The sequence below is a fragment of the Sturnira hondurensis genome, unplaced genomic scaffold, assembly GCF_014824575.4.
Source record: "Sturnira hondurensis isolate 20B ecotype Veracruz unplaced genomic scaffold, ASM1482457v3 Scaffold0023226, whole genome shotgun sequence".
NCBI lineage: Eukaryota > Metazoa > Chordata > Mammalia > Chiroptera > Phyllostomidae > Sturnira > Sturnira hondurensis.
This window is the reverse complement of record NW_028095857.1, coordinates 2,937,777-2,950,717: the sequence shown is the minus strand read 5'-3', so window position 1 is coordinate 2,950,717 and position 12,941 is coordinate 2,937,777. Positions and strand designations below refer to the sequence as shown.

The 12,941-nt window shown below is 45.3% G+C and overlaps 1 protein-coding gene across 1 annotated transcript in view; it reads left to right on the top strand.

Moving 5' to 3' along the window:
- Positions 1 to 946: 946 nt before the first annotated feature.
- The window catches only part of PCDH19 (protocadherin 19), a 127,193-nt gene continuing 115,198 nt past the window's right edge, over positions 947 to 12,941 (top strand). The window contains exons 1-3 of the mRNA XM_037037377.1: positions 947 to 1,183; positions 1,238 to 3,990; positions 7,484 to 7,811. Of these exons, the coding sequence (XP_036893272.1) occupies positions 947 to 1,183; positions 1,238 to 3,990; positions 7,484 to 7,811 (3,318 nt within the window). The remainder of the gene's footprint in view (positions 1,184 to 1,237; positions 3,991 to 7,483; positions 7,812 to 12,941) is intronic.

Sequence of the window (12,941 nt, the reverse complement as noted above, 5' to 3'; positions counted from 1 at the left end):
TGCCAGCCAGGGTACCACTTGGTCCAACCACTGTGTAAGTTTCCAGCTGGTCCCGCTCCGCCCCCTCCCCCGCCCCTTGCACCTTAGCCCCGCCCCAATTCCGGAGCCTGCTGGGCGGTGCGCAGATTGGTCAGAGCCTGGCGTAGCCGGGCTCTGCAGGCTTCAGCTTTCTACTGCTCTCTACAGACTCCACAGCCAGTAGTTTGCGGCACTCGAGGAGTAGCAGCAGCAGCAACAGCGGCAGCGGCTGGCTCATCGGGGAGAGAGACAAGTGGGCGCAGACCGAAGCAAAGCTCCGGCGCACCAAGGCCGGCTTACCCAGGGGTCACTGGCACCCACGTCCTTAGCCCTACGCTGGCCCTTGGCGCATTGCTCTCTTCGGCATTCCGGCTGAGCGGATTCATCCGAGATCCTAAACCTCCCATCCCTGCTTGCTCACACTCCACACTCACACTGCCCAAACCACACACTCAATCTCCCTCTCCTCACTCATTCATACACCACCTGAGACAGAAAGAGAGAGCGAGACAGACCATCCAAGTGCAAAAGCCCTGGAGAGGGAGGGAGCCCGACGCAAGGTGGCCAGCGCCTCTCCCAGAAGATGGAATCAAGACGCTCCTGCAAGTAAACTTTGTCTAAGACACAACCGTCTACCATAGCAGCTGCTCAGGAGGACCCCAGCGACATGCGACTGAGCTAGGAGGGCTTTCTTCTGCGGCAGCAACCCTTGTTGGAGCGACACTCCAGCCCTAGACCCAGGGAGGAGGAGAAGCCCCCGGTACCCGCGGCAGCGGCCCCGCCTCTCTGGCCGGTACTGTTGTTCATTCCCTTTTTCTCCTTCCCATTCCCGCCTCCCCCTCAGGCCTTTGGAAAGACCAGTACTTTGATTTTCTTGGACAAACTGCCAAAGCCCGGATTTCACAAACTTGATGTGGTGGGTCGGGCTATGTTACTAACTTTGATTTCTGAGACGCAAAGGCACGCAGTCCAACTGCTCTGTGGTGGGGACTCTGAACCCACCTCAGACCCTGGACAGACGCATCCCCCAAGCCTTCCAAAGCCAACCTCAGCTGGAGGAAGCGTGCTTTCGTCTGGGCTGCCTCTATCCCCTCCCCCTTCCACTGCTGGCCCTGATACTGCCACCCGGCTCAGCCAGATACTCAGGCGCCTGAAGCGCTTGACAGCAACTCAAACTCCCACCTGCTACCTCCCTTTCTTTCCATCCATTCTCTAAAAGGCCAGTGTGGCCCCCTCAGACCCTGAAGGACGCATTTCAGGCGGGTCCCCTCCCCGCAGTAATCCAGGAGCGCTGCGGCGAGGTCCTTGCGCATGCCAGGTGCGCAGACAACGCGCTAGCCAGCCTCAGCGCTGTTGCGCTGCGGCGGGCAGGGCAGTGCCTGAGAGGCTGCACTCTCACTGTCTTCCCCGCCTCCGCCCCAAGTGCAGTTCGGACTCAAGGGAGAGTCAACCCGGCCACTCTGAGGCCCTCCGACCCGCAGCCCTGTGCTGCTCCGGCCAGTTGCGCCCGGTTAACTCTGAAGGAGGAACACTGATTAGCCGGGCTGGAGGAAGGGGGCTCCGGGCTGCGCGGCGCTATCTCGGCCCCCCGGAGCCCCCAGGCCCCCAGCGAGTCCCCGCTGAGTCCACCGAAACCTCAGCGTTGGAGCTGGTGCGGGTATCCCCCGCGCGCTGCGGGGCTGCCCCGGGTGGGACTCTTCCCCTGGCCTCCGGGGCCCCGGGGTGCCAGCAACAGGCGGCCAGAGACAGTGGGAAGCTGGAGCGCCGGCGGCGTCGGCCTCGGAGGGGTGTGGAAAGGCGAGGCCAGGCAGAGCCCCGTGCAGCCATGGAGTCGCTCCTGCTGCCGGTGCTGCTGCTGTTGGCCGTACTGTGGACGCAGGCGGCGGCCCTCATTAACCTGAAGTACTCAGTAGAAGAGGAGCAGCGCGCCGGGACGGTGATCGCCAACGTGGCCAAGGACGCCCGTGAAGCAGGCTTTGCGCTGGACCCACGGCAAGCCTCTGCTTTTCGTGTGGTGTCCAACTCGGCTCCGCACCTGGTGGACATCAATCCCAGCTCCGGTCTGCTGGTCACCAAGCAGAAGATCGACCGAGACCTGCTGTGCCGCCAGAGCCCCAAATGCATCATCTCTCTTGAAGTCATGTCCAGCTCAATGGAGATATGCGTGATTAAAGTGGAGATCAAGGACTTGAATGACAATGCACCCAGCTTCCCTGCAGCACAGATAGAGCTGGAGATCTCAGAGGCGGCTAGCCCTGGCACACGCATCCCTCTGGACAGCGCCTACGACCCGGATTCTGGCAGTTTCAGCGTGCAGACGTACGAGCTCACACCTAATGAGCTGTTCGGCCTGGAGATCAAGACTCGAGGCGATGGCTCACGCTTTGCTGAACTCGTGGTAGAGAAGAGCCTGGACCGTGAGACACAGTCGCACTACAGCTTTCGAATCACTGCTCTTGATGGAGGCGACCCTCCGCACCTGGGCACTGTTGGCCTCAGCATCAAGGTAACAGACTCCAATGACAACAACCCAATATTTGGCGAGTCCACCTACGCGGTGAGTGTGCCAGAGAACTCGCCTCCAAACACACCCGTTATCCGCCTCAATGCCAGCGACCCAGATGAGGGCACCAATGGCCAGGTGGTCTACTCCTTCTATGGCTACGTTAATGACCGCACTCGTGAGCTCTTCCAGATTGACCCCCACAGTGGCCTCGTCACGGTCACTGGTGCCCTAGACTATGAAGAGGGCCACGTGTATGAACTGGACGTGCAGGCCAAGGACCTGGGGCCCAACTCTATCCCAGCACACTGCAAGGTCACTGTCAGCGTTCTGGACACCAACGACAACCCACCGGTCATCAACCTGCTGTCGGTCAACAGCGAGCTTGTGGAGGTGAGCGAGAGCGCCCCCCCGGGCTACGTGATTGCATTGGTGAGGGTGTCTGATCGAGATTCTGGCCTCAATGGGCGCGTGCAGTGCCGTTTGCTGGGCAATGTGCCCTTTCGGCTGCAAGAGTACGAGAGCTTCTCTACCATCCTGGTGGACGGACGGCTGGATCGAGAGCAGCATGACCAGTACAACCTCACAATCCAAGCGCGCGATGGCGGAGTGCCCATGCTGCAGACTGCCAAGTCCTTTACTGTGCGCATCACCGATGAGAACGACAACCACCCGCACTTCTCCAAGCCCTATTACCAGGTAATTGTGCAGGAGAACAACACACCTGGCGCGTATCTTCTTTCTGTTTCTGCCCGAGATCCCGATTTGGGTCTCAATGGCAGTGTTTCCTACCAGATAGTGCCATCGCAGGTACGGGACATGCCTGTCTTCACCTACGTCTCTATCAACCCCAACTCCGGCGACATCTACGCCTTGCGGTCCTTCAACCACGAGCAGACCAAGGCATTCGAATTCAAGGTTCTGGCCAAGGACGGCGGTCTGCCCTCCCTGCAGAGCAACGCCACGGTTCGGGTCATCATTCTCGACGTCAATGACAATACCCCAGTCATAACGGCCCCACCACTGATCAATGGCACTGCTGAAGTCTACATTCCCCGCAACTCCGGCATAGGCTATCTAGTGACCGTCCTTAAAGCAGATGACTACGACGAGGGCGAGAACGGCCGGGTTACCTACGACATGACAGAGGGAGATCGCGGCTTCTTTGAAATAGACCAGGTCAACGGGGAGGTCAGAACCACTCGCACCTTCAGCGAGAGCTCTAAGGCTTCCTATGAACTTATTGTGGTGGCCCACGATCACGGCAAGACGTCTCTGTCCGCCTCTGCGCTCATCCTAATCTACCTGTCCCCTGCTCTGGACGCTCAGGAGTCAATGAGCTCAGTGAATTTATCCCTGATTTTCATTATTGCCCTGGGCTCAATTGCCGGCATCCTCTTTATCACTATGATCTTCGTGGCAATCAAGTGCAAACGAGACAACAAAGAGATCCGGACCTATAACTGCAGGTAGAGCCAAATTTCTTTTCTTTTTTGTCTTGGATGATTACGGTGTATCTGCATCACTGTGTGAAAATCCCACTGCTTTTGTTCCCCACTTAAGTGCATGAATGGTGCCGACAGGGCTTCTTTTTGGGAGGGGGGAAAGTTTCTGGCAGTCCACGTTGATCAGTTCTTTTGATCTGGCAATTTGCTGGAAGATAATCATTTACTATTCAGTGGATTCTGTCACGTAATGATGATGAGCAGAAAAACAATTATTTTAAAATTTGCACAGCTGTCTCCATGAAAGTTGTGGCAAATAAAAATGAGAGAGAGGGAGGGGCAGAGGGAGAGAGAGAGATTCAGGAGAATCACAAAATACTACTGCTTGATTTCTGGGGGACACTGTTTTGAGGACAGGTGCTGAAAGGAGAGGGAGTGCTAGCAACTGCCGTGTCACACTGTAGAGATAAAATGTGAAGAAAGCCTGTGAGTGGAAGTCTAAGGTAGGAAACAGAGTTGGGGAGAAGAGAGAACAGGAATGGGTGGGGAAGCAGGTGACTAGTGTTTTCTTGTTTTGTATCCAATTCCCAAATATCTGGCAATGTAAAATGAAATTCTAACAGTCATCTGTATATTTTCAAATATCTGGTTGGTTGGTGGGGTACGGACCAAACATTCTCATGAGGGACAGGACTTTGCATCCAGATGATTTTGTAAAAATAGAAAACTTCTGGAGTTGGTGGTGCTTTCCTCTAATGTGGGACTGGTTGTGGTATTACAATCTGCTCCCTACCAGTGGATGTCACTATGGACTATTGTGTTACAGTTTTCTTTGAAGTGTGAGTAGGATGTGCGTATGTGTGTGCATGTGTGTGAGTGAGAGAGAGAGAGAAGACATGTGGAAATTGTAATAACACATAATTTTTTAAAAAAATTCTGATAAGCACTTTAGAGTGTCTTGCTGAAGCCCTTCCTTAAAAATAGAATCTAAGTATTTCTAGAATTCAGTTTATGAATATACATTTAATTTTTCTAGCAGTTTCATGGAAACAGTTGAAAAAAAAGTTGTTTCATTAATTTGCTGAAAATGAAATAATGCTGTTATTTTCAACCAAGGTGTGTGTGTGTGCTTTCAACCCACCTACATATCCAGTGTATCTTTTCTATGCCATCTGTGCTTGTGTGTTAGTGAGTCAAAATATGTTCCTGCAGGTCTGATTTCTATTTTACACATCTGAAATGCACACTTCTGTGAATCAGAGCCACCTGAATATGTAACATCCATACACTTATTGTTTCTCTTTTACTATTCTCTGCATTACACAAGTTAGTAGACAAATGCTAACCACACATGAATATCAATCAGGTGCCACAAAAGAGCAGCTGCAAAGCCTCATAAATGCTTTAATCCTGTTACTACTAAAATGGTAGTGACTTTTCTTTCCTTCAGTTCAAACTCATTTTAGATGGGAGACATGGAAATTAATATTTCTATTACCTTTGAAACCTGCAACTTCCAGTGATTACTTTTATAGGAGAAAAATGTGTGTCTATAAAATTTTATTATATGGAGATAATCATAGAGGGGGCTTTTTTAAAGTTATTTTCTGAGCATAAAGTAAATGTTTAAGACCCTTTCCTTGATGAAGAAGAACTCAGCCTGAAATACAAATATTGAAGTCTTTGCCACCTCTTGGTGATGTATGGCTGGAAGTGAGAGTTCTTTCCTAGAGCTTGCCAGGAAGATCATTAAACAGGGAGAAGAGCATTTGAATTGAAAAAAAAAAAAGTCTCAGTGCTCTCCAACTTCACTCACATGCGATTTTCTAAAGAGCTCTGTTCCCTGTGATAGTTTGGGATTAATGAAGTACAGTTTAATTAAATAATTGGTCAATACAGACAAGTCTGCCCAATGAATGCCTCAGTTGAATAATTGGATGGTGCATTGCCAAACTTACCCATTGTGGGTAAACAAAATGATTAGAACCTCCCATTGATTCTATAACCAGATTAGACAAGAAAATCAACCCTGGTCCTGGGGGTCTTTGGGATTTTATCTGCTCCTAAGCCCCAATAGCATCAGCTTGTCATCACTGCAAGTAGGCCTGAACACAGAGCGAAGTGGTAAGGGGAACACAGCTGCTCAGCTCTTGGAAGATCCCAGGAAAAAGCAAGAATTTTCCTCTGGAGATATGAAATCTTGTATTCTCAGACTTTTTAGAAACCTGAAATTGAAGAGCTTGTCTTTCCTTTTACTCGGCAGAGGTTTCATGTTCTCAGCATCTGCAGAGCTTCTTCCTCAGATGCACTCATTTATGAGACTTGCAAAATAATCTGCAATTGCTGCTTGAATTGGGCTTCCTTTTTGTATTCAGACAATTAGCTTTGTCGAGTGAGATACAGACACAACTTGTGTTATTTATTGACCCTATTGTTTTGCTAATTATTGCCCAGAAATTGAATTTCTGAACAGGCTGAATCACTGTATACAAAATAATAAATAATTTTGATAATCTGGCTACATTTTAATGCATTTCTTTTGATGAGTCTCTTAATGCTTGGTGTCTTTGGGTACATATCGCTGGGTCTGTGTCAGTGTTAATTAAATTGAGCTCTTTATATTCCAGTTGCGGCACAGCTGCTGGTAGGTACACCTGAATGGAGAAGGATGCTGAATGCACTAACCTTTAAATTCCTTTGCAGTAATTGTTTAACCATTACTTGTCTCCTGGGCTGTTTTATAAAAAGGACAAAACAGCAGGTGTCTGCATTGCATCTTGGTTTCTCCCATTAGCAAGGAGCAAGACAAAAAGGCTGAGGAGAAAGTGAGCCTAAGGGGAATGAGGTAAAGAGGCATTTCCCCTCACTGAAATGGGTTTGGCTATCAGATTTCTTCAGAAGAGGGAGGGTGGAGTGGGGAGTGGAAGGGAGGAGAACTATGGAAGGGGGAAGGAGGATGTGGAGAAAAGAAGTCCCGGATGTGTCTAAGGACAGAATCTGGTCTCCTACCCCAGTCCAAAATTCATCAGGTGAATCATAGAGTAACCTAATTGAGGGTGTTGGCCACATGGCAAATGCCTGGAGGAACTGGATAGAGTGTTATTTTTTATTTTCCCCTACCTCCTCCTCGACTTAATTAGGACTTGATTCTTATCTTACCCAGGAGACCCTTTGGGTTCCAAGGAAGCTCCAGATTTGAACTTTCAAGCTTTCTCTCCAATAGGCTCAGCTTTCCCCATCTTCCAACTCTTGCTGAAATGGCCACTCATAATGAAAATTTCAAATCCAAAGTACTGAATTTTTTGTGCGGGTAGGGGAGTGGGTGCTTACTATGTTTAATATAAAAACTTTATGGCCTTCAGTTTGTTTCTGAATGTAAAAAATCACAGGGAGAAACCCCATGGTATAATGCATGTGAATAAGAATTCTGCTGGAGCAGAGATGGAGTACATTAATGTTAATCAATGCATAATTTGGGAGGACATCAGCGATACATTCTGCCTTTTCTGTCACATAGGATCGCTGAGTACTCCTATGGACATCAAAAGAAATCAAGCAAAAAGAAAAAAATCAGTAAGAATGACATCCGCCTGGTACCCCGGGATGTGGAGGAGACAGACAAGATGAACGTTGTCAGTTGCTCCTCCCTGACCTCCTCTCTCAACTATTTCGACTACCACCAGCAGACACTGCCCCTGGGCTGCCGTCGCTCTGAGAGCACTTTCCTGAATATGGAGAACCAAAATACCCGCAATACCAGCGCCAGCCACATCTATCACCACTCTTTCAACAGCCAGGGCCCCCAGCAGCCAGATCTGATAATCAATGGTGTGCCTCTGCCCGAGGTGAGTGCAGTTAAGCAGCTCTGTGAAGTCCACCCAAAGCTCTTCCTTATAGGTCTCTATACCAGCACATTCCCTGGCAGGAGTAGGGAGAAATTCTCTGCCTAAACCCATTTCCATAATCAAGGTTTGCCCCAAGAAGCTACCAGTGCTTCTTGGAGCAAAGAGTAACCCGACATATTGTAGGGATGCATGTTGGGAGTGGGAGCTCAAGTGGGTTGGGCTTTTAAAATCTTTGTATGGTACTCTGGCATAGTATGAATTTGCCCCACCCATTGCAAATATGGCATGCTTGCCAGCCAGTGGTACCCATATTCCAGTTAAAGTGGCAGGAAAGCTGTCAACGGTAGTGTTAAAAGTGGATGAAACCTAGAATGCTCAGGGACTATTTTCCCAGTGTGATAGTGACTCAGCCTTAAAGACTCCTTTCACTTTTTCTTTGGTCATATGCATGCTTTGCAAAAATTTTGAATGGGCTGGTTAAAGGAAGGATAAAAAATTTCAAAAGCCACTTTGCTATTTCCTGGAAGTTCTTATGGCATCATTTAACAAACAAGGAATTTAAAACTGTCACTAATAATGAAAATTTTAGGAATTAACTATGCATTTGAATTATCTGTTTCCCTTCACTGAGAGTGATTTTTTTCAAATGAAAATATTTTTAAAAAACACTGTTAAGTTCCAGTGTTTGCTGTCTATTGAAATATATAGGGTAGTGGTTTGAAAATGTGGATGATAGTCGGTGGGTGGCTTAGTAAAGGGCTATAAATAACAGTTTTTAAGTTAATTTTATTTTTCTATGAATTTCTTAAGTCCCTCTTTGGTAGAAAAATTGATGCACTGGGAGGCATATGACCTATTTCCAGGCCAATAATAAAAGGAATGCTGCACAGTTAGAGAGTACTTCCACATTTACTGAAGCACCTTTACAACCATTGTCTCCTCTGATTCTCACAATAAACTATATTGATATAGTGCTCTTCAGTAGACAATGAAATGGAAGTCCAGAGATGCTACAGATCTTGTTCAGACTCACAGATCAAGAGAGAGAGAGAATATAAATGAAATAGATTATAGGGCTCTATAATTCTCTGGTGATCAGCCTGACATACCTGGGCTATGATGCAGGTAAAATGGCCTAATAGTTATTTGTATCAATTTCAAAACGTTTTTTAGGACTACTTGCATCAATTGCTTCTCCTAGTTTCTGAAAAATAATTCTCCTTAGAATTATGGATCCAAATAGCTGTGCTTTTAATAAGAAACTGACAATATTCTGCTGGCAAGAACACCAATAATTTCAATCTATAAATAAGGATTTATTGAAAATCCAGTAATAGGTTAAAAAAAGAAAATCCAGCAATAGGTAGATCTCAGTTACAATTATGATGTCAGTGAATTGTATGGTCTAGGGACTAGACCATAGACTTTTTGGAGGACAACTTGTGGACTAGCAAGAGTTCAGAAATGAAGAGGGAGAGATAGTGCTATGTAGTAGACTCAGACCATGATTCTGAATTTGGGGGACACTTCTTGCTATGGAATACCTTTGAGTCTCTGTTTCCTCATCTACAAATGGGTGCATTTATCATGCAAGGTTGGTCCAAGGAATAATATGACATTGCACAATGTAAAGGGTCTGACACACAGGTGACCTCTGAATAGGACAATAACTGGAGAATCACTGTTGTGATGGCCTGTATACCTAAGTGTGACTGCCTAGGCACTTACAACCAAAGAGGAATTTAGGTTGGTTCTATATAGGTAAAACCTACAAAGTGGTGTGTTTAGAGTATTTATGTTGGACATTTAAACAATGGGGATAAAAGGTCATGGGTCTAGGTGAGGACTGCTGTTGCTGATGGTGATAGGCAAAAGAATGGAATCTGAGGGATTGGTGATTATTTATGCAGTCAATTCAAGGTACTGGGGAAACATGAGCCTAGGTGTGCATGAGATACTTGGAGAGGGCAGAAGACTATCTACATGATTGACCTAAGATTTTGGTGTTCTTTCTGAAATTCTCCTATGGCAGAATGAAACAAAGTATTGTTTCAATTATTTAGAAAAGCCAATGAATGTCCGATTTCTGATCTTACCCTGACTACAAAGCCATATGCTCTTCTTATTTAACAGAACCATACAGATCTCATATCTAGGGCTAATCAGGGCCAAGACAGTATATACTAGACACAGTGAGGGAAATTGTGTATTTCTAATATGTGGTCCTGGAGAGTGTCAATTGACAAACTTGTCTTTCCCCTTTCCACCATGTGAGTGGAAAGAGGAGAGATCTACTTGCAGCCATGCATGAATCAGGCAATTTGTAACCTGCATGCATGAATCAGGTAATTTGTAACATGCGTGCATGTAACCTGCATTTGTTACAAAGTTCTACATGAATAAGATGACACTTCTCTTTTTCTTTCCATACCAGAAGCTCCTCAACATGGATTATGTAGAATACCTGAGATACAGTGAACTCTGTAGAAGAGCAGGAATGATTGATTCATACATTCAACTAATATTTTTGAGTGTCTACTCTTTGTAAGGTTCTGCTCTAGTGTCTAGTGTTAGAGAAATTAAAAAGGTGGTCTCTGATCTCAAGGAATGCACATTCTAATAGGAAACACAAGCAAACAAATAGATGACTTATTTGGAGTTATAAATGGTACTATCGGATATTTGCCTTTCCTAGGATAATTATATACCAATATATTTCCTGCATTTTCTTTGTATGTTCCTCAGTAATTAATTAATCCAAAAAGTTAACATTTATTAAGCAATCATAGTGATTAGTGCTACAATGTGATAAGTAAGATTCTACGGAAATCTCTGCATTAGATCTTATGTCACTTGTTTTTTTCCTCATGTTATTTCATTAAACAATTGTTTTAATTTATTTGTCTATTAATTCAACCTAGTAGCATTTAATGTACACTGTGAATTTGCCAGGCACTGTAGTACTTGCTGGGGATACAAAAATAAAGCACTTGATCCTTCACCCCAGGGAACTTACCAGGAAACAGACAAATAAACAGGTCATTTCAACAAGAAGATCACATCACTTTTCTGAGCAAATGTCACATTCCTACTTTCCAGACTGGGACCAATGGTCTCTACACATTAGGTTCCTCTGCTGGTATACCTTGAGGCAAATCCAGTCCCTTCATTAGTGACAGAATCAGCTTCAGGGCTTACTCACATTGCCATTATAGAGGAGCCAGAACTGTTTTCCTCACAGGACTCCATCGCACTTTGAAGTTTATCATCATGGCATTAGATCAAATTGTTTGATTATCTAGTGTGTGCTCAGCAGTGTGGCAGGAACCATGGGATCCCCTCAAAATATAAGATGTAGCTTCTGCCCTCAGAAAGTTCATAGTCTAGTTGGGAAGCTAAGATCACCCACATGATTTCCCTGCAAACAATACAAGAGTTTCTACTTTGTAGGCTCCTTAGTATTCCCAGTCTCCTTCTTCCATAATGGCCCTGCCATCATTTATATGTGGATTTACTATTGAGCTCTTAAAGTCTGGTAATTATTTGGGGCCATATTTTGCATTAGTGTGCAAATCTAGACACATCTGAACATTGTTGACTCTAGAAACCAACAATGTGACTTTAAATGCAGTTAGGTAGGTAAAGTGAAGAGAATGGAGAGTGTGGAGAATTGAAGGCCAGCCTTTCTTTATATTGCAGAGATCATCTTGCCCATATTGTATATAATTATTTACCAGTCCTCTGATGTTGGTCAGGAAATCAGTCATGTGGATTTTGTATAAAAATTTGGGGAGGAAAAGTAGAGGATGTCTTTGCTGTTTACAGAAGAGTTTTGTAGAATCAGTGATGTCAGGTATCTCTTTTTTAAAATTTATTTAAGTATTTTTCAAGTACAGTTTTCTGTCTATTACTCCCATCCCATCCCACTCCCCCGTGGTCCCCCCTCCCTCCCATTTCCACCCTTTTTAGTTGTTGTCCATGTATCCTTTATGTTTGTTCCTCTAAATTCCTCCCTTATTTCCCCTGACATTCCCTCCTCTCTGCCCTCTGGTCGCTGTCCCCCTGTTCTCTATTTCAGTGTCTTTGGTTATATTTTGCTTGCTTGTTTGTTTTGTTGTTTAGCTTCCTGTTAAAGGTGAGATCATATGGTATTTGTCTTTCAACACCTGGCTTATTTCACTCAGCATAATGCTTTCCAGTTCCATTCATGTTGTTGCAAAAGGTAGGAGCTCCTTCTTTCTTTCTGCAGCATAAAATTCCATTGTGTATATGTACCATAGTTTTTTGATCCATTCATTTACTGACAGGCACCTAGGTTGCTTCCAGCACTTGACTATTGTAAATTGTGCTGCTATGAACATTGGGGTGCATAGGTTTTTGGGGATTGGTGTTTTAGGGTTCTTAGGATACAATCCCAGCAGTGTATCTCTTAAACATTGTAAATTGAAAGGTGAGGATTCATTTCTTGGCATTCTGGTTTATTTAGCCCAGAGACTTAGTGTATGTGTAAATGAGTGTGTGCGTGATTGTGGGGGGGTGTTGGTGTATGGTGTGGAGAGTGAAGAGAAGGAATAGGAGGTTAAAAATCATGGAGAAGAAAGTAGGTTTGTCAATTTGCTAAAGTTTATTTTAAACATCCAAATTTTTAAGAGGCTCCTTAGTGTGGCAAATGACTTTTATGCCAATCTTACGGAAGAGAAGCATGCATACTGGGCACCTCTGGATACTGGAAAGTATCACTTCTTTGTATATCAGCATTCCTGCATTTCCATTTTTGTCACTCAGGTTGTGGTCATTGCTGTAGCAAGAAAATACAACTTATTTCTTCTACTGGTAATGGAGACTGGGTGGGACCTTTTCTTGCCTTCAGAACAGGTGAAATGACCTAAACACCTAGTGTCTTTGGTGAGGCTCTTTTACATTTTAGTTTTCTAATATTAAATATTCCTAAGTTGACAGTTCTGAGAGAGCGATAGTGGATAACAGCTTCCAAATCTCTAATCATAGGTATATAGTGATTTAGATTTTGGTTTCAGGCTCAATCTTCAGTCCTCTCTTTATGTTTTCTACTCTCCCCTAGCAAACTATAGCATATTTGATATTAGACTTCCTAAGGGTATGTGAGTGCTC